Genomic DNA, 24,751 nt, shown 5'->3' with positions numbered 1-24,751 from the left:
GGGAAACGCTGCCGCGTCGCGGCAAAAATCGATGCCGGCGTGCCACGCCACGCCGTGCCGTCTCATGTCCCATGCTCTGCGAGCATTTGCTAGTGCTCTGCCGTGCTCTGTCATATCGCGCCGTCAAATACGCGCAACTGCTGCATCTCAGTCGATCCCGACACCCGACGACAAACCTCGTCGAGAGAGCGTTTTCTAAAGGGTAACGTCATTGACGTAACTTGCTCCAAAAAGTCGCTCCTATCCGCCGCATTTCTTCGCCGGTGGAGCGACTTTCGAAAGTCTCGTTGTTGTTGTTGCCACGATCATCGTCATCGTCATCGTCATCGTCATCGTCATCATTATCATCATTATCATCATCATCATCATCATCATCATTATTGTCGTCTTCGCTACGCACGATGACGCGACACCGCATGGCACGTCGTATGCGTCGAGCCTGCGCACGCTAGGACGCGCAATGCGACACGCGATAGAACGGGACGGCGAAACGGTACGACCGCGGTAATCTCGTTATATAGGTAGAGGGGGATGACGCGAAGCGAGCGAGAGAGAACGGGGGCGTATAGAGTCGGGGACGCGCTTGGTACCGGGGTGGGTTTTCTCAGGATAGGTAGCTAAGTGTAGGGGTAGGTAGGTAGGTGGGTGGGTGGATGGGTATTAGGTAGGTAGGTAGATAGGTAGGTAGGAAGGTAGGTTGGTAGGTTGGTAGGTAGATAGGTAGGTAGGCGAGTCAGACAGGCAAACAGGCAGGTGGAGGAAGGGAATTTAATAGAAGAGCCGCAGTAAAGAATGTTAATTTTACCGTAATGGTCTCTCGCGCACGGTCACGCTATCGCCCTTTAAAAATTGATATTTCTCGCGTCCTTGCGCGAATGGATGGTTCGCCTTGACAAAGATAGATAGATAGATAGATGGATAGATAGCGAGAGAGAGAGAAAATGAAATTCCGTTTTGTGTTGCGCAATATATCCCAATACTCGATGCAGTAAGAGAAAAACCGAGAAACGTGATGTAATTTTTTTTTTTTTTTTCATTATTGGTTTAGCTCGCGACGCCGTCTAATTCGGTGAAAAATAGTGTCTCTCTTCCTCTCTCTTTCCAAATTATTTTAATTATCTCCGTTCAATCGGGAAAAAGAGGATGCAAACCGTACTTTTTTAACATCGAACGTGGATAAAAAGGGATAAATATACACATACACATAAATGTCTATAGCCATGCGCGACGCTTTTACAGTATTCTTTATTTAAAGAATACTCATAATATGGATTTTTTAGTACGGGACGAGGAATGGTGTGTCCGTTAAATGTACAAAATGCGGCGGAAAGTTTGCATCTCGCCGGATTCGGTTCGAAGCGATGCGATGAATCTTCATTATGGATTTAAATATATATATATATTTGTCTTCTGCGTTTTACATAATTTACATTTACGCTTGAAACCGATATGATCTTTTTTCCACTCTTTATACATACATTATTATACATAATCGAATAAGTCGAATACGAGTGGAATTTACATTAGCGTAATAATGTAATAGTGTTATGTATTTTTGATATAACGATTCATTTTGAGATATTTTTTTAGACATCGGTATCGTACGTATTTTCTATAAGTCGCGTCAATTACATCAACGTAAAAAAAAGGCAGAAAGTATAAGAGAGATGTTCCGATTTCGCGAATATGTCGTTCGGATGACTTTTAGAAACACTTGCCAGACTTGCGCGCCTACAATCGTTTCTACAATCGAATCGGAACGCATATCTCTTAATGACATACCGATTGAGGGATGTAATTTGAAATTGGAGAGGCCAACGAGAGCGATCCTCTCGAGTATGCCCTTGTACAAGGGAAGCGCGTCAATACGCGCCCCGGTCGACTCTCCCGGCAAAGACGATCCAAGGCGTTTTCCCCGTGTGTAAGAAACCAGGCCATGCACGTATAACATTATTATATCGATTACACAAAAGAAAATAGCTACTTCTCCTAACGATAACGCAACTCTACGATTTGCGTGTGCGTTCTATATATGTACAATGTTATTACGCGCCGAGCGTATTATACTCGGATTGTATATTCGACGATCGAAGAAAGACAACTTTTTATTCGCCCGTAAAGCGAGGGATGAGGCAGAGAGAAGAGAGAAAAAGAGAGAAGAGACAGAGGGAAAACGGGGATCGACCGTTGCGCCGCCCGATGATCAAATATATCATTGTGTATCTCCGTATCGATTTCTATAAAAATAAATTACTACATTTTTAGAGGCATTGTACTAGACTTTTCCGTTCATCCATCCATCCATCCATCCGATTTCACGTACGCGTCGTACGCAAAATTTGGGCCATCACGTATGCGCACTGTCGCGAAGGTTTGCGCGGTAATCCGCATTCGATGCGCGCGAGCGCAATTGAATCGTCAAACATAACGAAAATTTAACAATATTATATATATAAATAAATTAGATACATATCAAAATAGATCTCGCGCAATCACCGCGTATCCATGTACAAACGAATTACGCGTAAGTCAATTGAATCTTTTGTAGGCGTAAAAAAAAAGCTACAGACTCAATACCTTGGGCATTGAGTAAATTTTTAAAACGGCAATGATATAATTCGTACCGAATACAAACACTTTGCGATAATTATTCGTATCCGGAGCGCAGTGCAGCATACAGCGGGGATGAGATATATACGTTCAACTCCTGCATTAATAAAGCAGTTTTTTTTTTTTCCACGAGATAGTTACGTCACATCGCTAATAATTCCGCGAGTGCTCGGAATCGAGAGGTAAGACTTTATTCGAATTTATTACATCAACTGCAACTATTTGTACAATTAAAGTATCTTCTCTTTCTCTTTCAACAATAAGTTTATACAATAGTACAACGTGTCCAGGTACTATTGATGGAAAGGCGAGAAAATGCCCGTGGAGATACAGCGAGAGAGATAAATCGTGGTCTCGTAGAATTTTATTATCCTAAGAAAAATCAGAGACTTCTCTCTTTTCTTTCTCCAATCATATCATTCGAAAGTCACCGGTATCGATAGAATCGGTAAAATGGGATTTGTCGTTTCAACTTCCAATGCCGTTGCCATACAATCACTAGCAGCCTCCACTTCACCCAACGATTCCAACACCATTCCCAGATTGTACCTGAAAAAATACAACATTCCTTGTACTTTTTAGTCGGTAAATCATACCAATATATAAATATATATAAAATTAAATGTTAATGTTGAATAGAACAAAAATGGCAAAATATACATATATCGATTCTATGCATATCTTAGTGCTTGATTTATCGCGACAATTTTTGAAATAATCGATAATGTAAAATACAAATGTTCCAATAAGCTATCATTATTGAATCCTTATAGATAATATTATACTACTATTGCATTTAACTTTATTGCGATTAATTAAAGTCATATAATACCAAGTCTGATGGGAATTTGGATCAATCTTTGCGGCGTCCCTCAAAGTCTTCTCAGCCAATCTTTGACTGCCCAAATAGTGATATATAAGACCCTGCAAATACATGCTAATATAATCCGATATATACAGAAATTATAGTAGATTGATAAATTTCTCTCTACAACAATTTTAAAAGCGATTACAATAATGTATGTACAAAATGTATGTAAAAAATAGCATAAAATATATATGTTTGAGAATTAATATATGCAGTATAACAATTATTACCAAATGTTGTAAACTCTTTATGTGTAAAGGATTAATTGAAACGGCATTTTGATAGCATTGCTTCGCTTCCGCATATTCCAGTTTATATTCATGTAGAAGGCCACGCTACAAAGAGATAATTGCGCGCGATTATCATATGCAGCATTATATAATAATCTTCTGGTGAATCATTTAATCTGAGAATTCTCAGACATCGAGATTCATAAGAGCGAAAAATCTCGCGAGCTATTATACCGTGTACATAATATGGTGGCTTAGTGGAAAGATATTGGTAGCTTCTTGGAGAGACAGAACGGCGCCATTTGGCTGGTCCAAGATAAGAAAAACCTCCGTGAGTAAGAGCCAAATTTGTAGTTGCAGCAACCATGCCCTCTGAGGTCCTGGCTTTGGTGTGAACGAGCTAATCGACGAGGCGACTTCAGAAAGGGCGTGTTCGACTCTTGAAGCGGCTAGCGATTGCGCATGCAGAGAACCTTACCGAAAATCGTCATCGTTTAGTAATATTAGATGATTTTCAGGAAACTATCGAAAATCTATTGTATATTTCGTGTCGAAATCAATAATTAGATTTCAGAGTTTAATAGAACGCATTACGAGATGCATTATTAAAAAATAAATATATCACGAGTGCGATTAAATTTCTTTTTAAAAAATTATATAATTTAATCATTATAATCATTTTTCCACATTTTAATCGTTAATTAATCCGCATTAACTCACTAGAATCTTTATCGGACATCTCTGATGTGTAAAGTTGAAAGACGCTTCTTGTCTCGCTGCGTCTTTCGCTTTGCTGCTCGTTACAATTAACATTTGTCTGATCTTCGTAGAGATTTTTCCACAGATGCAACATGTGACTGATGGTGTATAATGCATCGACGCCGCCGATACTTCGCAATTCAAGATGCGCTTTCACATAGAGAAAGTTCAAGTTGTCCGGATATTCTTCCAAAACGCTGTTTATTACGTGCAAAGCCTCGGAATACTGTTTATGCGCTGACAAAACTAATGCGAATAAATGCAACGACGGAATGTGTTCTGCTCGTAAATTCAGCGCGATCTTCACATGCACGATAGCGTCTGTTATCTGTCTGTTTATCGCGTACTCGTGAGCCAAGTAATACTCGGCTAGATGATCATTTGGATCACACTGTTGCGCTCTATTAAAAAAAGAAAAAAAAAAAAAAGAAAAAAAAATTTATAATTTTCTATTACAAAGAAAAATCTACGAAAACGAATCTCTTTTTAATGTGCATCGAGCTTCGTTCGAGCTTCGTTACATACTTCTGAAAGCAATCCAACGCGGTATTCGTATGATTCACCTTATCCTGTTTTACGATCGTATTTGCGGAGAGCATACTGTGGCCGATTCCGATATACAGATGACACCTGGATTGCATCCCCTGTGGACTCGCTGTCTCGCGTTGAAGTGCTTTCTGACTCCATTCGATACCTTCGCTTATCTGCCCATAGATTGAATTTGAAAATATTCTTTTAGATTCTTTTGGATGTTATAGATAAAAGAATTATCACAAGATTACCATGTTCAATTGCTCGTAGCACAGCCTTGCAGCCAACAGACAAGGCATTACTTTTTGAGGTGACAGTCTTGCCACTACTTTCAGAACTCTATACGCATGCATATATCTTCCCATACTTATCAGGCATAATGCATATTGGGTCCATACATGTGCCTCTTCGTGAGAGAATTTCATCGCTCTTTCGAAAGACTGTTAAGAGACAATGAATAACAATGAGTCTTACGATAAAATAACAATAGTGTAAAAATAAGATTGGATAAAAAAGAAAAAAAAACCGTCTTAACTTCGTGTAAGAGTTCCACTTGACTCCATCTAACGACAACGACCGTGAGCAGGTCATAAACAGCGGTGGCATTTTCGAACGCATGTATCCGGGCTTCCTTGAATTCGGGCGATTGGCTGAGAACGGCGTCTCTCACCGCCATCGCCTCGCTGATCAACAATAACAGAATCGTTTCCTCGTATTCGTTTCGCGGAACAAACATATTCAGTCCCGCGTACTTCTTTGGTTTCCACGGCGAATCCGATGACGAGTGATGATTTGTTCGTCTATTACTTACGGCAACTGTAATATCAACATCGATAGTATTTTCTTTTCAACGAAAACGGATGAGACCTTTCCGTTATATTTACTGTACCCGTTGTGTCGCCTTGTCCTTCTGGTGCCTTGTAATCCGCACCGCTTATGCCACGCAACAGCACCTCCGCCAACTGTCTTGTCAGCGTTACCCGCAGACTCTGCGTGGCTGAAGATTCAACAGCGGATAAAACTTCCCTGCAAGAATCGAGAGAGATTATACAACCATCTATAGAGTTACGTGGAAATAATGTTAATAAATGTTGTATTATAAGTATACAAGAACTTTTTTAATGATTAAAAAATTTATAGATTCCATAAGGTAGAATTTTTATAATGTAAGCACACATACATCGCAATTATATTAAATTGCGTAATTTATATACACCTGTAACGATTAATGGCCGCTTGTATGTTGCCCGTTTGAATGTACAATATCGGCGCTCTTTGCAACGCAGTCTCCAAGATGGGACCGACATGTTTTGTGGTACAAACTGGAGACTGTGTGGAATATGTACCTGTATAGATAACGTAATGTTAAAGAATGAAAGTTGCTCGCTATTTGTGAAATTGAGCCCATCAATCACCTGTATTGTTTGTGCTTATGGTGGAAATACCATTTTGTTGCTGCATAGCGATTTTGTCCTGCTCTTGCAAATACACTAGCGTCAAGTCGCCAGAAATTTCGTAACACTTGATTATCTGCTCATGCCATTCTGCAATCTTGTATTTCGACTTGGAATTTGGTGGCAGCCTTTCAAGACAGAGACCTGAATCAAACAATAGTTTATAGTATCAATTAAAAGCTATTGATACATTCAATGCAAAGAATAGATTTGATATAAAATCAAAGTTTGTAGTCTACAGTGCTCAAAAATGATTTAAAAAATATACTTTATAAAACCTATATAATTATATTTATAATATCATTCTTTGTCATTAATGAAGATCTCTCTGTGCTTCCTTCCCGTAAACCCACTGCGACAATAAATTAAATACATTTGTTAGGAAAACAAATAGAGATAAAATTAAATATAGAAAAAACAAAAATGAAATTTTTATTTGTTATTTGAAAAAATTGTTCTTTGGGAATTTTCTCTATAAGTATTAAAAAGTGTGCACAAAAATGAAATAACATGCTGTTATACATTCTTGTATAAATCTAGCCAAAGCATATACAAGCAGACTATTCTATGTCTTAATACAACAGATATTACTATATAAGTATGCAATACATATGATGTGCACATTAATAACTAAGTAAATTACTAAATAAGTATAAGCAAAACGAAGCAAATAAGCATACAAACCTTTGATCGCGTGTGATTCTGCTATAATGCGCAGTCTTCGGCAGGACATATGTTTGTCTGTGTCTAAAGTAAACAATCTTTCTTTCTCTAAATCATACACGGATCATAGTAATAAATGAATATACTAGATAATAATTTTACGAATTAAATAAATATGTCTAATAAATTTATTACAATGTAAAATTAGAGTGATGCATAAACACACGTTAACAAAAGGACATTATATGTGATAGAATTGTCCAAGTATATAGCTTTAAATTATAGTATCTATTATGAAATACCTACGCTTAATATGATCTTACACATAAAGAAAAATATATCTCAAACCATATAATTATGGAACTTAAAAACAACTGTTAAAAGAGAAAACAAAGAAAATTATAAAAAGCAAGCTGTTAATGTGTACTTTTTCAAATATTACACTAAAACATACTACACTATCAGAAAAAAGAAAGAAGCTATAATAGTTATCAATTGCAAACCTTTGATTGCATATGATTCTGCTATAATACGTAAACTTCGACAAGGTAATTGCTTTTCTGTGAGTGTATCTAGTTCGGCTTGCTGATAATGGTGAAGCGCATCCTCATACATTCCCATTGCATAATGAAGTTTTCCAAGTAGCAGATGGGCATCCAGTACAACTAAAGCCTAAAATATATTACAAATTATAAAAAGAAAAATTTTATATTGCATATATATAACTAATTTTTATTCTTCTATTTATCTCTCTTTCTTGCTTTAACATTACAATACCTGTTTATCTTTTTCATTAGCAGCTAATATCAAATACTTTCTTGTTTCCATTAGTCCATTTCGGGCCTTGCTGATGTTGGCATCTATCGGTGGAGTTTGCTCTAAGAAACTCTCCAATCTTCCCTCTCCGCATAAGAAGTTTGCCAAACATTCTGACGTGCAAAATAAAATTAAGATCTGACATTTCCTTTATGTTTATGCAACTATGTTCAAACATTGAAAAATTTTATCAGATATTTATCGATATTCGAGAGAAACATAACATTTGAAAAAATATTTACTAAGATTTATCAATTTTATTGTGATACACACAAGGGGAAGATAATACATCGTATAAAAATCAATTCTTCATCTTTGCAATGCAAAAGAGCAATTATAAACATGATGATGCAGAAATATTGTAATTGAAGATATGTGACACTCTATATATAATTTAATAGGATGAGTGTGACATTTACGCAAACTCTACTGTGCTGTCCTTGATCTTTATACAATGTGAGATGTTTTTTTTCTCTCCGAGAGAGCACGAATGGAAATGGCAGCATGTCGTTGAAGCAAAGATAACCTTTCGCGAGGATTTGTGGGAGGAACGCGTATCGGTGGATTCTCGCAGAATCATGGAAAAAGAGAAGCGATGAATATTTTACCGTTGCTGGGGTACTGGACTTTTAGATGTTCCGCCAGCTCTATAACCTTTTTCCAATTACCCTCTTCGCGATTCCGATCGATCTCGGATTCTATACGGAGAGTGTGACCTTTCTTGCTCGTCATCGTGATCTATAAGGACGTGATCCGCGAACGCGGACGAGTACGAGTCAGCTGGCAACCCGGATCTCAATCAGTGGCGAGCGGCAGCGTGGATACGGCGATATATTGATCATCAGTGATACTTCTTCTCGGCACGCGATCACCACGAACGGTCATGACCATAACTGAACGTATATATGTATGTACCGTGTGGCAGACGCGGCTCCGCCGACACGTGCGCGTGGCAAACAGTGACAAGCCAGTGACAAACTGTCAAACGTCACATAGGCTAGGTAGGCACTTCGTTTCCCCACTCGAGATCCGACCGAATGGAGATTTGCATATAAAAATTCATCCACGGAGAAATCAACCAATCACGTGTATGTCTATATATCTACATACACGCGATGCAGTGTCCTTCATTTCAGGTTCGTGATTGGCGGATCTCTTCATGTATACATTTCGCGCGGTTATATAAATCTGCGCGATAAATTTTTAAGATCTATTCAGCACAACCATGTTATGGATATATATAACGCGTAAAACCAATTAACGTAAAACATGCAACAGTTTGGGTTGCGTTCTAAAGTCTACTTGTCAGAACAGAAAGAGTAGCATTTGATTAATTTATTAAGAGGAATAAAATTTCCTCATTCTGATTAGTTAAACGCTACTCGGATAAGATTTTCAAATGCAAATAGGTATATTTTATACTATATATACTTGATCGATCGATTTATCTCTCTTTATCTTTCTGCATATAGATTTGTTTGCTTTTTATACTCTCTATTTTCTCTTTCTTTCTTTTCCAAGGTCTGAACATATTAGAGCTATTAATATTGGAATACCAGAGTATTTTAATTATTACTTCTGATAATCAGAGTAAGTAGAGTATTTCCCGTGTATCCAGTTATTTCGGAAAAAAACATAAAATAGATTTAACAATCTTGTATTATATTTTCCTTTCAAAATAATTTAACAAAGATATATTTTTTATGTTTTTTTTTTATCACATATTTAACCTAAATTAAAAATAGTATGTACAATATACATATATGACGTAGATATAAAATATATGAAGGAAAATTACCCTCTCCTGTTACAAGTACTACAATTTTTCCCGAGTTATATCAAATAATTTTCCATAACGTTCTTTCCATTTTGTTCGTACGTCAGCTATATTATGCTGTATAAAAAGATAAAAAAAGAAAAAGAGAATGTATGATATCTTCTTTAAAAATACATTTTAGATTAAATATATGTGAAAGCACATATGTAAAACCTGTAATATGTGTACACCCCGTTGTGTGAGTACAATCAGTTCCTTTATTCCATCATTCGTTATATCCATGTAACTTATAGAATGCACGGGAGCGTCGAATAATTTTCTGGCAGTTAATTCCCATGCATTATCCGTCAGTACGAAAATCAGAACTTCCTGACCATAAGTGCCGAGTAATATCTCGTTTTGGCCATCCATATTTATGTCCGCTATGCAGCAACACAGGATACAATCCGACGATTCGCTGCCACTTAATATCACATCCTGTTTCATGCCATGTTCCAAAATATTCCTGATACAAAAAAAAATGAGTACTTGTATTTTAATACTTTGTAATACATAAATTACTTACTCAAAGACAACAGCGTTACTTGTATTTGAAATAACAATGTTTAGTTTGGGGATGTCATTTGCAGGGATACATTTCTCGGCTTCAACTAGAATTTTTGGTAATTTTATTATCTTCAAAATTGTACATCAATATTATATAAATGCGTAATGTTTCTTGAAATATTTACCATTGGCGTTTACGAATGCTGGCTTATCGATGACATTTCGATGTGGGAATACTATCACGCTAGGTACAGGCTTATCATATCTCAATAGCCAATTTTGAGAAACTTGTAGATCCATCACGTTTATCACGGCAACTTTGACTAGACCGCATTCACAACCGACAGCGGTGACTCTCCTAGATTAATATTTTACATGTGTGCAAGATTATACAAAATACTACTAAGGTATAGAAGTGAAACAATTTTCATTTATCGTACGAACCGTTTATAATTGTCATAATAATAAATATTAATCCATAACGCGATTGCTTGCAGATCATGTAGCTCTGGAAAATATTTGTCAATGGGGGACTCGCTGTAAACGTGACTTAACTTATCCTCCCTTATCATATGAATTTTGTAATCGCTTCCAGATATTAGCCAAACTAGCTAGAAATTTTCAATTGTATTATTATAAGGCACACATATAATATGTTAAGCAACTTACTGACAAGAAAAACAAGTATTTAGTATTATCTTATTAATTTACCTCATGTGTAAAATTTGGTTGTGGTAAAACAATATGATATAAATGGTAAGGAGTGTACGATAATTCTACCATCAGACAATTCTGAGCTATAGCTTCAATTGAACTGCCTTCATCTCCTTCGCCATCTATCGCACCCTCTGTGTATATATTCAGGTACCTCTCGATTGTGTCTGTACTTGTTTTCATAATTGTTATTCCTATTACGAAACTGTCTCCTGTGTCTGACTTATTATAAGCATCAATGGAGATAATTTCTGCACCACCTGAAACAAAAAGATAGAAAATAGGTAAATTTTTCATTTTAAATGTAAGATGTATCGTGTCCAATTAACATTTTGAAAAAAACAGGACAAATCTTCAAGTATATAATAGTTTACATACTGGGAATGTACGTAAACAGTAGTTCCTTTACCATAGGCCTCAGAAATTCCGTCATTTGATGATATTCGCAGGAATAGATCTTTCTCTTCAACGATGCGACTAACAATTTGTTGGAACTACTGGGAGAACACAGTTTGGTCATCGAATAAATGTTCCCCTGCGATGCCAGAGGAAACCAATGGGCATCTATAAGATTGCTCATCATCTCGTAAGCTGCTAGACGAAAAAGTAATAGCTCCTAACGAGAAGAAATATTCATAAAAGAAGAAATGTTGGTTTCAAATATGCACCAAATAGAGGTTATATTTATTATGATCGATCATCATATATACATTTATATTTATCGAGAAAAATTTGCTTTTTGCATCATGTTATTTTGTTCTTTAGTGATCATATTAATTAATCCCTATATCATTTTCAAATTCTCGATCCAAAGTTCCATTCATTTAATTATACCAAATTATACACTGATTTGTACTTTTGTACGCGTATATCATATAGAAGTGGGAGAGAAAGAGAATCATGCCTTTTTTCTATTCGATGACATAAGAGTCAGCACGATATATGATATACCCCTCCAAATCCAAATTCCAAATACGTGTTGAATGTTGATCCACATGAAGATGCAAAAAAAAAAAAGAAGAAAGAAGATTACGTTTCACTTGGGAATCACAACGCTCGTAGATCATCTTTCATCCTTGTTATTCATCGAAAGTTAAACAAAGACAGATAATGCTCGGAAGCGTTGCGATCACCAAGTGGAACACAGAGCATGGAGCACGGAGTTTTGTAATTCCGTCTCTCGCAATAGCTTTGCCTTGGGAGAACTGCGGCAGCGGTGCGATGACGTGATCCGTGAAAGTGGGTGTGTCCGCGACGACTCAGTAACCGGCGCATTCGTACAAATCCAATTCGGATCGTTCTACCTTCGTTGATCAGTTCCAGTTTTCCCACCGAGCTAGAAAATTTCAGCTTAAGAAGTCTAAGAGTAAACCTATACGAGCGTTTCTGGCACGTCCCTTGACACATCATCGCTCATCTTGGTAATGTACAATATCTTTTCCCATGTCCTAATTTCGTTCATATATATTTTTTCTTTCATGTTATTGATTTATTATTAATTTAAAAAAGAGCTGTCGTCTCTCGAGTATTCTATCCTCGATGACAGATTGTCAGGTTCAAGGGTACGCAAGCAAAATACAATCTTCATTTTTATTGTCGATATAAACATACTTTTTCTTGCGAATGTATTCTTCGTCTGAAATTAAACTCGATGATATATACACACTGGCTTTAGATTGCTACTTTGTCCTTTGTTCTGTAACGATTATGTCGATTCACGCGAAATGTCGAATCAACAATTGCCGATTCGGCAAATCTATGTAATAAACAGTATAGAGAGTATGACGCATTCATCCATTTATCGCGTTTATCGTTGAATTTTTGCTTCACAGAGGATCTCTGTGAACTCGAAATTTTCTGCTGATCGACATCGTGAAAAGAGAAAAGAAACCATGTCGCAGCAACAGTATTATCCATTCAAGGTATGTAAAATCCGTCTTGAAGTGATGGTATCATCGCCGTTCAAGCGCGATAATTAGTAGCATCGATCTATTTTCAAAACACGCACTATCAATCATCCGTATTTTTAACGTTAGTCTAGTTCTGCGAGTCGATTGACGGTTCTGTCACGGTGATGACTAATCGCGCTCGAAGTAAAATTTTCCCCGACGCCTTAAAAAAAAATTGTATAATTATAACATGCTTCTCATTTATAGCTTTTAATTAAAGATATAAAATAATCCTAATAGAAGTGGTTTTATGAATTTTTTTTTTATTTTTCTTCTAATTTATATCAATTTTGAACAACATTCGAATTTTAATTTCGGGGCACAATATTCTTTTTTTTGTAAAGTAAAAGTATTTGTAAAAATACTATGGAAGATTTCATAAAATTCAATAATTACACCAACATATATGTACATTACATTGTTCCAGTGCACTCCGACTGTTTATCCCGCTGAGCCGTTCGATGCGAACGCAGATGCTGGTATCTTACGTAAAGCGATGAAAGGCTTTGGTACAGATGAAAAGGCAATCATTGATGTGATCACGAAAAGAGGCATAGTACAAAGACTGGAGATTGCAGAGGCGTTTAAGACTCTCTATGGAAAGGATCTGATTAGCGATTTGAAGAGCGAATTGACTGGGAAATTGGAGGATGTCATCGTTGCTCTTATGACCCCACTGCCGCATTATTATGCCAAAGAGCTGCATGACGCAGTGAGCGGCATGGGTACGGACGAGGAAGCAATCGTTGAGATTTTGTGTACTCTCAGTAATTATGGCATCCGTACAATTGCCGCATTTTACGAGAATTGTAAGATTTTTGCTATTTTGATTTATTATGCATATTTATAATCATGTTTATAATTGACAATCTTGTTGATTAATTAACAAACATACCTGTTACAAACAGTATATGGCAAAACGCTTGAGAGTGATCTGAAGGGTGATACATCTGGCCATTTCAAAAGATTACTAGTGTCTCTCGTACAAGCGAACAGAGACGAAAATCAAGGTATCGATCATGCCCAAGCTGCTGCTGATGCTCAAGCATTATATGAAGCTGGTACGTGACAGCAATTTCTTTTACTTAGTAACCAGAAATTAAAATTCAATGTATTTTATAATGTAATAATTTCTTGAATTCTTTTATGTAGGCGAAAAGCAATGGGGCACAGATGAATCGCAATTCAATGCGATTTTAGTATCGCGCAGCTATCAACAACTGCGACAAACGTTTATTGAATATGAGAAAATATCGGGGCATGATATAGAGGTTGCCGTAAAGAAGGAATTTTCTGGCAGTATCGAGAAAGGCCTGCTTGGAATAGGTAGGTAAAGTTTTCCGATAAGGTATAAGTACACATTAATTATTTATGTTTCTATAAAGAAACTGTTATAAGTATGTAATATTGTCATATGTATATATCATTCGCAGTTACTAATTTTATAATGTGACTGGTCCTTGTGTTTCTTACAAGCAGAAATGTAATACATGTGTGCTATAAAATCAATTCATACAATTAAGAGAAACAATCGAAAGGAATGGTTTTTTTTTTTTATACATTTTCTTTTTAGTTTTGCTTAGATGAGAATAATTGTGCGTTTCAGTGCGAACACGGGCAAGCGGTTGAAATAGCAGTTTGATACAACGAAAACGATAAGCATTATGGAATATTGATAACCCCATGATAATATAAAACGATAACACGAATCAAAGTTTCCATGAAATGTATATCTGGCCCTCCTTTCGCATACATTTTTGTCGCTTTCTGCGAGTTTTTATAATACGATCGAAAAAGTATTTTTGCAAAGCAGAGGCAAGTCACTATACAGCAGGATTTTACATATATAGCTTTTATCTGCCCATTTGTAGAAAGTTATTAATGTGATTATTGCTGAGATTGCCGATTAATTCCTAGAATTAGATATTTTTAAACATAAACATACACATTGTATATGACAGATTTTAGCAACATAAAATGTAGTAGGCATCATCCAAACTTTTCTTTATCTCACGCACTGTTTTCCTCCACTTAATAATATCTTTTTGTCGATCTACATATGATATTTTCGATTTTGTTATAAAAAGGATATTTCTATCATTATGCAATAATTATTAAAAAGAGCATAATTTTAGTTAAATCCCATAAAATGCATGAAAATGGTGTGGACACATTTATCAGAACCTATATATATTTAAATTATAATATTTCTCGATGCTGCATGTGGCAACTATTAACATATAACATACAAAAAACATTCGTGTTATTTGTATCTATACACTTTATATACATGTACAGTAGAGTTTCGTAAGTCTTGAATTGAGTACCTTATGAATGTAGTATCTTGTAGCATGGAAAGCATATGCTCTCTTGTGTTAATTCATTCCATGCCATTTCTTCATAGATTATTCATTAATATACTTTTAATATATATATATATAACATTATAATTTCTGATTGACAGTCAAATGTGTGAAGTCAAAGGTTGGATTCTTTGCTGAACGTTTGTACACCAGTATGCATGGCATAGGCACGAAAGATCGGACGTTGATCCGTATCATTGTATCTCGAAGCGAAATCGACTTGGGCGATATTAAAAAAGCATTCGAGGAACGCTATGGAAAATCACTGGAAAGCTGGATAGCTGTAAGTGTATTCTTCAAATATTATGTTTCTTTCCAAAAAAATTTTTTTCAAGTTTGGCTATTTAGAAAAAATTTTTGGTACTTAATTATTGTATTAATGAATATATATATTATAGGGAGACACTTCCGGAGATTACAAGAAGGCACTTCTTTCTCTGGTTTCCACATAATTTTGGTGACGCAATTAAGGCTTACACATATATTGTCCTATTTATGCACGGTAATTGTATCTATAAAAAACAATTTTTTTATATATGGCTATACAGATTCCAACTTAATATCGCTTAGTGTTCTAATAAGAAATTAGAGATCACATTTTCAAATACTACTTTCGTAATACTTTTTTGTGTGTACAAAATCTCTATTGTATTTATATAGTAAAATGTTTTAATATCCGGCGTTCCAATCTTGTTCATTCAAAATAATTATATGCTTTTAATATATATACATATATACTTTTTATTATGTTTTATAAATTTCTATTTTTATCAAGAATTTATATAAAGAAAAAATTAAAGATAAAAAAATTAAAAAAAATTGTATAAAGAATCTCATAAATTAAATAAATATAGGAGTAAGAAATTGATAGGAATAAAATCAAAGAAAACATTCTATGCTGTTTGTTTTTTCTTGCCTCGTGTCACGCGTATATATAAAGAAAAAATATACATACATTTCAACAAGTTCCATTATTATAAATAACAATAACTTGTAAATAATATAATCCAATAAAAAAGTAAAATTCAAATATTCAATATATACTTGTCAAAGCATAAGTTTATTTGAAGGTTTATTTACTTTTAATATATTTATTAAATTATGCATTAATGGAGATTATAAACATGTATAGACAAAATTATAAATCAAACACCAAAAAAAAAACAAAACATTTTCTTCTTATACATATCCCATTAGAGTAATAGTGGGAACTATTAAATGTTTTTTTATCTTTTGATTCTCTCCATATTATACTTTATATATATATGAACAAAATTATAGTTATCAAGAGACACGGTAGTGTTACTTTATACTGCATCAATTGCACATGTAATTAAATATTCTTTGCTTTATTTTTCCCTTGCATTGATTTTTACCATATTATATATCAATGTATGTGTCAAAGATTTATGCAATTTTAATTTCACGATTGTGTAAAGTAGGAAGAGCAGTGCAAAAGAAAGGGCATTGTAAGAGCAAAATGAAAAATAGAAGCCAAGAATGGATTATAAAATAAACAACAGATATTTGGAAAGACCAAAAACCTTCTCGAAAAAAAAAATTTAGAAAAAAATTTTGTAATATTTTATTTTTTACTTTTCATTCACTTCTTTTATCCGAAGACTTCTTCGAGGAGCTAGAAATGAGAAGAGATTGATTCAATATACATTTTATGAGTATTACATATTCGATATAATATTAATGGAAATAGAGTAGAACCTCCATTATCCGAATTAATAAATAAATGTGTCTGGATAATTAAATATCCAGATATCAAAAAATTTTTTTGCATATTTATACTACGGATATATACTTTGAGCTTCATTTATTTTGTAAAACGATTACACAAAAATACGAATAAAATACAGACACATAACAATTATATATAAATATATATAATATTATATGCACACATATATATAATATTATATACATATATTTAAAAAGGATCCTCTTCCCTCCAATAAGTAAATCTCAGCAATCTGTCAGAAGATTGCAAAGCAGAAATTATAGCAGATTGCTACAATCCTTACTCTCAATCAAATCTGCATTAAACTTAGTAAAGTTTGTGAATATAATATGCAATACACAATATAATATGCAACACACACACACACATATATTGTGATAGTAGAAATATAGCAGAATCTGTAAAACGCAAAGATTTTGCTCGAATTTTACCAGCAATTTATATTAAACTGTGAGTCCATTTAATTTTTATCATCAATCTGCTGTTTTTTTATTAACGAATTTTTGCTATATTGCTAAAAGCCAGCAACATCATATATGGAAACCTTGTATCAATTTTTTCACTGATAAAACTTGTAAACATTTCAATATATGTTTTCAATTACTTTGCCTGGGATAATCTAGAATACAGAGGTGATAGTTTTCTTTCTTCAAAAACTTTTCATCTCAAGTTGTAAAACTTTAATTTGGTTAATCCAAAATGATTAATATGTTGACACATTTTTTGACAATAACAGAAGTTTTTTTTTTTTTTTTTTTTTTTTTTTGATCTTTTAAAAATGTCATACATATTTTATCATATTAATTAAAAAATTCCTTTTATGAAAAACTTTTATGAAAATAACCACCTTAAATCCTTCATCAGAGAATTTATTATAAATTTTGATCTATATATCTTTTGTGTGTAATGTCAAATGCTTTAAAATGAAATATTATAACTCATATTTATGATGTAAACATTGTAAGAAATATTCCTGTTTCAAGCAAAAGAGGAAGATCCTACAGAAAAATATTCATACTTTATAGATAGTAGGAAATTTATATATATGTATAAAATTAATTTTACACACTTTAATTAATGAAATGTATTAAAGTAAATATCTCATTTATGTAAAGCAAATTATTATTGCACATAAAAAAACGATATTTATCATATATTCAATTCAAGTAAGCACATTTAACTTATTATTTCTAAGGATTCTTATCAAAGATATTTTAATATACGATCAGTCAAATATATTAAACTATTAATTTAATTATTGTCATCAATGTAACTGATTATGTTATAATTGAGAGAATAAGATAATATAATGTACATAGATATAAAATATTAATTATACGGTACTCGGATATCAGAATAGTTCTACAGTATTTCAATTTTGCTATAATTTTTTAAGTATTAAATTATTGACCTGATTTGGTAAAATTAATTTTTTTTGGCTTTTTTTTAGGTTGACCAGAAAAAGATTGATATGCGTTAAACATTGCAGGCATTTTCTTGAAGTGCCTTATTGCTGGTGTTGTTAATATAGTATCAATGTGTGGCCACGGTGTTTTAGGTACAGTTTGAAACATTGCAGATTGGCAAATCATATGTAAATCAAAAACATTTTTCCTGAAAAAATATATTTTCAAAACATATACTCCCTTGAAAAACTTTATATTTTGATGTATATACTTTTTTTTACAGATTAGGAGATTGTTATATTCATTATACTTACTCAGGTTCTTCAACTTGTTTATAAACATATGCAAATGGTCCTCTTTGTGGGACATGACGCATAATATATTGACCAGGAGTCAAGGATGATAATCCTTCAATTATATTATGCAGAATACTTAAAGAATCTTCTATTTTAACATTATAAAGTCTTCTCATTTCGTTGCTTAATGATGTTGTAGTATGTTTTTCTATTTGTATTATTTCTGAAGTATCTGCTGCTATCCTGACTACAATAATACAAAAATGATTGTTTGATATAATAGTTTTACAATATAATCATTCGTGTAATTGTGAAATAATACCTCTAGCTAACGAAGTCTCTGGTCTAAATATCAATGACGCCCACTGATGTGATACTTCTTCAAATGTTACGGCTTCGGCTCCAAATCCTAACTGGTGCTCCATTTTTGGTGTTAACATTACATACTGTGATTTTCCATTTGGTAATACCTGGCAAAAATGATTACTTTTGTATCACAATTTGATACTGATTATTAATTAATGAAATTTTATTAATTAATACAGTGTAAGTAACATTATCTCATAATGATATCCTTACCTCCGTGCCATCCATTTTCGTACGAACCAACATCTGATATGTCTTCACGTCATGTTTCCCCAATTCATAATTCAGAGATTCGTTTGGCCCTATTGTGAAAAGCTTGTACATTACATTTGTTTTGTTATCATTTGTCTCATTGTCATTTGCTAGATCATCCAACTTTTCCGATTTGTCCGCATCTGCAGAATACAAATCTTCTTCATAGATTTTAAGATAATCATTAAATTCAGCACTACATTCCAAATCAATATTGCCTATATCCAAATGGACTGCAGCTTTTTCAGATTTATTCTCTTCTGTGTGTTGCATTCTAAAATAATAATTATGATACATTCATAATATATTCGAATTTTATTATATGAGTTATTATATTTTGTAACACAACACTCTCACTTTTCTTTTAACATTTCATTATTAGCACCGGCAAAACAGTGCCTAAGAATGTACTTGTATACCCAAGTGTTTTTTTGCGGTATTGTGGCAAGGCTGGACGGTATTTTTTTATCAATGTAGACAACATTTTTCCCATTATGCGATTTTATTACAATCGGTATGATCCACGAATTCAAATAATACGAATCAGTGTTTAATAGGCATTTAAGGCCGCTAGATGAGATAACAAAATCCGCTTTGGTTTCCATCGCAAGTTTCTCGCAATATGTATCGTCTCTCACGGGTAATCTGAAATGTTGCGTCACTTTGTTAGGTGTGACGCATTGATATTTGCTAAACAATATTGCAGGATTTACGTTTAACATACTCGGCCGATCGAGCTTTGGCCACATCACCTTAGAAAAAGATCCCTAAAATGATAAGCAATGATAAATATATCCAAATTTAATATATCTGATTAATTAAACGTCAATGATTGTGTTATAATAACTCACTAATTGATGTAAACAAGATATAAATTTTATTTCAATGCTTTTATTAAACGTGGAATTAATTTTTTGCATCGAAAGTGATATATTTTTAGATTCAATATAATATCTAGGTAATTTTTTAAACTTCTTCATCTTTGTGTTCCATTTAGATATTATAAATCTGTTATATTTAATCGGCCAATTGAAAGTATCATTCCATTTGCTCTTGGCAAAGTTTAAAAATTCTTTCTGTTCTTCAAGTATTTTGTCTTTCAACGCCTAAAAAAAGTTGATTCTTATTTAAAAACACAAGTCAGATAGTAAAAATTTATCAAACTATACTCATAACTGAAAGTTAATTAATGTATTTTATTTTTTTTTGTTTTAATTCTATTTGGAAAAAGAACATTGTAAAAAGAAATTTAAAATAAACTGTATTTATCTTTATTTACATACTATGTAAGATTCCATCTCTGATTGTTCTTCCTTGCTCAACTCTTTTCGTTTATTGTTGAATTTCAATAAAACACGAAGACACATATTCTGCTCAGCCTTAGTCAAACAAGATCTTCTAGGGAAATTAAATGGTAATTTTCTTATGCCAGGGAGATACGGCCTTTTTTCTTGGTTTTGTTTATAATCGGTATCAACGTTCTTTTTTTTTCTGTTTCTTTTTTTGTCGTCGGTTTTTTGCTCCTCTTCTTCCTCTGAATCAGTGAGAGGATCTTCGGAGAGAAATTTTTGTATCAATTCCATATTAACATTAGCATAATCTTGTTCAATATCTTCAAACGGATCTGTAAAATCATCTCTCATGATCCTGTACATTGCACTCTCCCGCTCTAATCTCTCGTCCTTGATAAACACATCGTCTATTATATCTTCTAATGCAGGATTCCTACAACAATGTGTTTTATAATCTCGAGTCATATTTAATAATTATAAAATGCAAGATGTATGTGTGTGTGTGTGTGTGTGTGTGTGTATAATATTCTGCAATCAGAGCACATGTTATAGAGACAATCGTTTAATTATCAAATTATATACAAATCATACATATACATCATACAATGTACATATACTTAAATCATACAAATTATAGAATGAACAGAAGAGGAATAATTCTTTTATTCTATACATATTGACACTCGGTTTATACATACCAATCGATCTTCTTGAATCTCTCCATATCTAAAGAATATTCTTCGTTCGTGTGGTTCGCTAATGTAAATTAACGTAACGAATCAAATCTGAAATTGTCTAAAAGCCTGAAACAATATATAAACAGGACCATTCGTTTTAAAACAATTTCTTATTTATTATGACTGATCTATAATGTTATTACACATGTCAGCTTGACAAAAGATAAATTATTTTAATAAAATATTTCTGTAACATATATATAATACGTGTTTATTCACATTGAATCTGCAACATACCGATCATTTTCTCTTTCTACGAAACATACGCTACTATCGTGCGTTCGAAAATATTATCAGTGGAGTAAAGTAACGTTTAATTGACCAATCAAGACAAAAGGAGCGAAGATTTCTTTGTCCTGATTGGTCAATTAAATGCCACTCTATCTTACGGGTAAGATTTTCGAACATACTCTAAACGTAGAGATTATGCAGAAGTGTACGTGAAAAAAATGTTTGTTTAATTGAAAAAATATTTATATACATACATAAATTAAAATTCTTTCTTTTTAGAAAATCTCCTTTCATTCTAATAGCTGCGAGTTGTTTCGAATAAAAATCGATCGCTGTGAGCGGTTGTCTTTTATCTTTTGATCCAAATTAACGTCAAACACGATACAAGCGATTTTGATGTAAAATGAATTTAGGAAGAGTGGCTAACGTTAACATTTTCCGCAAGGTCCGACAGCTTGGTAAGTTTTATTTGAGATCTGTGACAGTTTCGAGCGTGCATCTGCTTTATTTTGTGAGTTGGACTGAATTTTCTTCACATAACCTAGAAATACCTTTTACATAATCTCTCTAATGAGCAGGAAGTATATAGAAAGTTTCAATCAATGGATATATTTTTCTTGAAATGTTTTAATTATGTTTTATTGTAAGATTTATTTTTTTATTATAATATTAATAAATAGTATTTTTGTAGCAGCACATAATATAGTATTATATATATATATATTTATATATATATAAAAAAAAAAGATTAAACATCGAGTTAAAATTGTAGTGCGCCAATTTATGATTTTATTGCAGAGACATTGGTCAAACCTGGCAGTTTACTCCAGATATGCAAATATAATCCAACACAAACCTTCCCCAAATCTATTTCAAGTCTTGCAAATCTGAATCGTTGCGTGATACCTAATGCAAAAAATTATTCAAAATGCCGTATTTTGTCCAAGGTTGGTAGTTATAACAAAATTTTCTAAAAGGGATAAAAATAAACGCACATCTATACAAAATACTTTATTGTATTCATTCTATTCATTCCAGTTTCCTGTACAATCAACAGTCAGTGTGACTCAAACTCGTGTGGCAAGTACCCATGGTGATCACGTACGCTTATGGCTGGTAGAAAGAATAGTGTCTGCATCTTTCTTGTCACTAATACCTGCCGCTCTGCTCTTCGAAAATAAATTTATTGATATAATATTGGCAGCTGCCGTCGTCATGCACACGCATTGGTAATTAGTTTTCTCTGTTCAATGATATTAATTTGTGCTTTTTTTAAATTTATCTTCCTACAAATCTCTTGCATATGTAAGATAGAAAACTCAAGAGAATAAATTTATTTCAGGGGATTGGAAGCTATCATACTCGATTATGCACGACCCATTGTGGTAGGCACAGTAGTTCCAAAAGTGGCGTTCCTCATGTTAAATCTACTCTCTGCCGTGACTCTCGCCGGTCTGCTTGTGCTAATTTATAACGGTCCTGGTCTTAGAAAGATCATTAAACAGGGCTGGGCAATAGGTAAAGACAGAGAGAAACGGATCTAATTAGATGTTATTATTAAATACAGAAATAATTTGTTTATTAGTATATGAAGAACTTTTTGAAAGAGATGATAGCTTGTAAATTATTCAGGAATAAATTATTTACCATATAACAAAATGTATTGTTTTTTTCGTATATTATTTGTAATTTTAATCTGTTAAATATGTAATCTAAGTATATTGTAAAAATTTGCAGTTTAGAATATATGTATGTATAATGGGCTAAAAAAAAGATAATTTATTGCATATTAATATTTATGTTACAAATCAATAATAACAAATATTTCTTTCATTATTGTCATTAAGATATATATAATAAGTATACAAATAGATAATGCTCTCTAACAGGTCAGAATAGATAAGTCGAATGAGTTTTATTTGTCAGCAACTTTGTTTATAAAAGTCGCCAGTTTCACATCCCTCTGTGACAAACCATTCACATCATGAGAAGACAGAGTAATATTTACTTTATTGTAAACATTGAACCATTCAGGATGATGATCCATCTTTTCAGCTTGTAAGGCCACTCTTGTCATAAACCCAAAAGCCTAGAAATTAGAATATACAAGTGTAACTGTAAACAACTCATTATGTTGTAAGTAACATAATGATCGTATATAAATATTAACAGATGCATACAACATACCTCATTGAAATTCTTGAATACAAACTCTTTATAGATTGCATCCCTGTCCGATTGAATAGTCCATCCCGATGAGAGCAATGGATTCAAATTCTGCTCTCTTTCCTCCGGAGTAAGTTTACTACTCTAATAAAATCAACACATATAGTTAACAAAAAATATTAGTGTGTGTGTGTGTGTGTGTTTAAATTATAATATGCAATACACATTCTCTTATATAATTATAATCAAAGATGGTTTGATTATTTTATTTTACGCGATCGCGAAATATGGTAATATTTTAATGTGCGATAAACTTTTTATTAATATACATATTTATACGCAGAAACGTCAACATCTTGTGTAACAAGTGGTCGGCTGCATCTGTACCACTTTCACTACCAAATGATTCGTTCGAACACAAGTAAATCTATATCAAAACGTCTTTAATTGTTCGAAATTTCCTTGCCATTCGATTTAAACATCCTTTTTTTTTAACTGAAAAATTCTAATGGACCGCTTACCATTTTTGCTCTCTTCGAAGTAGCAATGGATAAATCTCTGTGTTTCACAACGCGCGATATGCACTTTCGAACGTGATTCCCTCCCCTTCCTTCTAACAGTCGCGCGTTCAATAAGGCTATCATATCGAAAGATTATTATTCCGTGTATATAATTTCAAGATATTGGATTCTTATGCAGAAAAGCGTAATTGTGTGATTAACAATTTGCTATTTCGAAACGAGTTAGAAAATCTGTGTGAGACGATAAACTTTCAATTTCTAAACGCTTTTCTAACCTTTTACGAAGTCAATTACAAGTTAGGTACAATCACAATATTAGCATAGAGTCGATAAGAGTAATGTGCGAAAAATTTCGACAAAAAAAAAAAAAAAAATATATATATATATATATATATATACTTAAAATAATTTATTTAGTAGACTTGAAAAAAAAATCTCATGTAATTTTAATAAT

At 33.2% G+C, this 24,751-nt stretch overlaps 6 protein-coding genes across 11 annotated transcripts; 2 read left to right on the top strand and 4 right to left on the bottom strand.

Moving 5' to 3' along the window:
• Nucleotides 1-1,417: 1,417 nt before the first annotated feature.
• Ttc7 (tetratricopeptide repeat domain 7) lies at nucleotides 1,418-8,919 on the bottom strand. Of its 3 annotated transcripts, none has more exons than XM_070302297.1 (15): nucleotides 8,540-8,919; nucleotides 7,893-8,044; nucleotides 7,619-7,787; nucleotides 7,137-7,223; nucleotides 6,414-6,596; nucleotides 6,215-6,344; nucleotides 5,888-6,024; nucleotides 5,534-5,814; nucleotides 5,250-5,438; nucleotides 4,993-5,171; nucleotides 4,429-4,868; nucleotides 3,943-4,181; nucleotides 3,709-3,813; nucleotides 3,443-3,534; nucleotides 1,418-3,159 (listed from the first exon to the last, which is right to left on the bottom strand). In XM_070302297.1, exons 1-15 carry the CDS (start codon nucleotides 8,661-8,663, stop codon nucleotides 3,027-3,029), a joined length of 2,640 nt encoding a protein of 879 aa, XP_070158398.1. In that variant the 5' UTR covers nucleotides 8,664-8,919; the 3' UTR covers nucleotides 1,418-3,026. The 3 variants fall into 3 exon arrangements, with proteins under 3 accessions (XP_070158398.1, XP_070158407.1, XP_070158413.1); XM_070302306.1 differs by having other exon boundaries at nucleotides 7,137-7,199; XM_070302312.1 differs by lacking the exon at nucleotides 7,137-7,223 and having other exon boundaries at nucleotides 1,419-3,159.
• A 697-nt stretch (nucleotides 8,920-9,616) lies between these two features.
• On the bottom strand, nucleotides 9,617-12,728 carry LOC138936651 (KICSTOR complex protein kaptin). 2 transcript variants are annotated; one of them, XM_070302233.1, is made up of 8 exons: nucleotides 11,873-12,728; nucleotides 11,347-11,584; nucleotides 10,966-11,228; nucleotides 10,699-10,865; nucleotides 10,440-10,612; nucleotides 10,274-10,358; nucleotides 9,922-10,213; nucleotides 9,617-9,825 (listed from the first exon to the last, which is right to left on the bottom strand). In XM_070302233.1, the coding sequence occupies exons 1-8, from the start codon at nucleotides 11,963-11,965 to the stop codon at nucleotides 9,748-9,750; spliced, it is 1,389 nt and encodes a 462-aa protein (XP_070158334.1). In that variant the 5' UTR covers nucleotides 11,966-12,728; the 3' UTR covers nucleotides 9,617-9,747. The 2 variants fall into 2 exon arrangements, with proteins under 2 accessions (XP_070158334.1, XP_070158344.1); XM_070302243.1 differs by lacking the exon at nucleotides 11,873-12,728 and adding an exon at nucleotides 11,679-11,845 and having other exon boundaries at nucleotides 9,619-9,825.
• On the top strand, nucleotides 12,132-18,588 carry LOC138936663 (annexin B9). 2 transcript variants are annotated; one of them, XR_011447414.1, is made up of 8 exons: nucleotides 12,132-12,389; nucleotides 12,801-12,890; nucleotides 13,345-13,726; nucleotides 13,826-13,978; nucleotides 14,070-14,243; nucleotides 15,382-15,563; nucleotides 15,679-15,782; nucleotides 18,481-18,588. XR_011447414.1 is itself a non-coding variant. In XM_070302254.1 (7 exons), exons 2-7 carry the CDS (start codon nucleotides 12,861-12,863, stop codon nucleotides 15,730-15,732), a joined length of 975 nt encoding a protein of 324 aa, XP_070158355.1. In that variant the 5' UTR covers nucleotides 12,134-12,389; nucleotides 12,801-12,860; the 3' UTR covers nucleotides 15,733-16,000. The 2 variants fall into 2 exon arrangements, 1 of the variants encoding a protein (XP_070158355.1); XM_070302254.1 differs by lacking the exon at nucleotides 18,481-18,588 and having other exon boundaries at nucleotides 12,134-12,389; nucleotides 15,679-16,000.
• LOC138936623 (uncharacterized) lies at nucleotides 16,572-22,118 on the bottom strand. Of its 2 annotated transcripts, none has more exons than XM_070302183.1 (10): nucleotides 21,865-22,118; nucleotides 21,341-21,445; nucleotides 20,634-21,075; nucleotides 20,202-20,456; nucleotides 19,708-20,117; nucleotides 19,312-19,624; nucleotides 19,055-19,202; nucleotides 18,751-18,979; nucleotides 18,442-18,644; nucleotides 16,572-16,916 (listed from the first exon to the last, which is right to left on the bottom strand). In XM_070302183.1, the coding sequence occupies exons 2-10, from the start codon at nucleotides 21,364-21,366 to the stop codon at nucleotides 16,873-16,875; spliced, it is 2,070 nt and encodes a 689-aa protein (XP_070158284.1). In that variant the 5' UTR covers nucleotides 21,367-21,445; nucleotides 21,865-22,118; the 3' UTR covers nucleotides 16,572-16,872. The 2 variants fall into 2 exon arrangements, with proteins under 2 accessions (XP_070158284.1, XP_070158291.1); XM_070302190.1 differs by lacking the exon at nucleotides 21,865-22,118 and adding an exon at nucleotides 21,617-21,641.
• Nucleotides 21,781-23,721, top strand: Sdhd (succinate dehydrogenase, subunit D). Its single transcript, XM_070302272.1, has 5 exons — nucleotides 21,781-21,815; nucleotides 21,890-22,068; nucleotides 22,409-22,557; nucleotides 22,649-22,839; nucleotides 22,953-23,721. Exons 2-5 carry the CDS (start codon nucleotides 22,014-22,016, stop codon nucleotides 23,152-23,154), a joined length of 597 nt encoding a protein of 198 aa, XP_070158373.1. The 5' UTR covers nucleotides 21,781-21,815; nucleotides 21,890-22,013; the 3' UTR covers nucleotides 23,155-23,721.
• Nucleotides 23,354-24,556, bottom strand: Pcd (pterin-4a-carbinolamine dehydratase). The gene is made up of 3 exons (XM_070302284.1): nucleotides 24,298-24,556; nucleotides 23,798-23,920; nucleotides 23,354-23,699 (listed from the first exon to the last, which is right to left on the bottom strand). Exons 1-3 carry the CDS (start codon nucleotides 24,418-24,420, stop codon nucleotides 23,526-23,528), a joined length of 420 nt encoding a protein of 139 aa, XP_070158385.1. The 5' UTR covers nucleotides 24,421-24,556; the 3' UTR covers nucleotides 23,354-23,525.
• Nucleotides 24,557-24,751: the final 195 nt, after the last annotated feature.

Source organism: Polyergus mexicanus, unplaced genomic scaffold (genome assembly GCF_030449975.1).
Source record: "Polyergus mexicanus isolate NDT 795.1 unplaced genomic scaffold, iyPolMexi1.0 SCAF_1, whole genome shotgun sequence".
NCBI lineage: Eukaryota > Metazoa > Arthropoda > Insecta > Hymenoptera > Formicidae > Polyergus > Polyergus mexicanus.
The sequence above is the reverse complement of the archived record's forward strand: the minus strand, read 5'-3'. Positions and strand labels throughout refer to the sequence as shown.

What these genes read in the sequence shown, in the direction of transcription:
- LOC138936623 (XM_070302183.1), bottom strand. Translation starts at nt 21,366, where the DNA reads ATGGAGAGATTCAAGAAGATCGATTG. An exon ending in CGAAAATGGATGGCACGGAG is followed by an intron (nt 19,203 to 19,311) that starts GTAAGGATATCA and finishes CATTTTTGCCAG; the next exon opens with GTATTACCAAATGGAAAATC. An exon ending in AGAGACTTCGTTAGCTAGAG is followed by an intron (nt 18,980 to 19,054) that starts GTATTATTTCAC and finishes GTATTATTGTAG; the next exon opens with TCAGGATAGCAGCAGATACT.
- LOC138936651 (XM_070302233.1), bottom strand. Translation starts at nt 11,965, where the DNA reads ATGTGGATCAACATTCAACACGTATTTGGAATTTGGATTTGGAGGGGT. An exon ending in TGTCATCGAATAGAAAAAAG is followed by an intron (nt 11,585 to 11,872) that starts GCATGATTCTCT and finishes TCTTCTCGTTAG; the next exon opens with GAGCTATTACTTTTTCGTCT. An exon ending in ACTGTTTACGTACATTCCCA is followed by an intron (nt 11,229 to 11,346) that starts GTATGTAAACTA and finishes TTTTTGTTTCAG; the next exon opens with GTGGTGCAGAAATTATCTCC.
- Sdhd (XM_070302272.1), top strand. Translation starts at nt 22,014, where the DNA reads ATGAATTTAGGAAGAGTGGCTAACGTTAACATTTTCCGCAAGGTCCGA. An exon ending in CCGCAAGGTCCGACAGCTTG is followed by an intron (nt 22,069 to 22,408) that starts GTAAGTTTTATT and finishes ATTTTATTGCAG; the next exon opens with AGACATTGGTCAAACCTGGC. An exon ending in GTCGTCATGCACACGCATTG is followed by an intron (nt 22,840 to 22,952) that starts GTAATTAGTTTT and finishes AATTTATTTCAG; the next exon opens with GGGATTGGAAGCTATCATAC.
- LOC138936663 (XM_070302254.1), top strand. Translation starts at nt 12,861, where the DNA reads ATGTCGCAGCAACAGTATTATCCATTCAAG. An exon ending in GAAAGGCCTGCTTGGAATAG is followed by an intron (nt 14,244 to 15,381) that starts GTAGGTAAAGTT and finishes TCTGATTGACAG; the next exon opens with TCAAATGTGTGAAGTCAAAG. An exon ending in CACTGGAAAGCTGGATAGCT is followed by an intron (nt 15,564 to 15,678) that starts GTAAGTGTATTC and finishes TATATATTATAG; the next exon opens with GGAGACACTTCCGGAGATTA.
- Ttc7 (XM_070302297.1), bottom strand. Translation starts at nt 8,663, where the DNA reads ATGACGAGCAAGAAAGGTCACACTCTCCGTATAGAATCCGAGATCGAT. An exon ending in CATAAGCACAAACAATACAG is followed by an intron (nt 6,345 to 6,413) that starts GTGATTGATGGG and finishes TTATCTATACAG; the next exon opens with GTACATATTCCACACAGTCT. An exon ending in GCGTTGGATTGCTTTCAGAA is followed by an intron (nt 4,869 to 4,992) that starts GTATGTAACGAA and finishes TTTTTTTAATAG; the next exon opens with AGCGCAACAGTGTGATCCAA.
- Pcd (XM_070302284.1), bottom strand. Translation starts at nt 24,420, where the DNA reads ATGATAGCCTTATTGAACGCGCGACTGTTAGAAGGAAGGGGAGGGAAT. An exon ending in CTTCGAAGAGAGCAAAAATG is followed by an intron (nt 23,921 to 24,297) that starts GTAAGCGGTCCA and finishes TGATTTTATTAG; the next exon opens with AGTAGTAAACTTACTCCGGA. An exon ending in TATTCAAGAATTTCAATGAG is followed by an intron (nt 23,700 to 23,797) that starts GTATGTTGTATG and finishes TCTAATTTCTAG; the next exon opens with GCTTTTGGGTTTATGACAAG.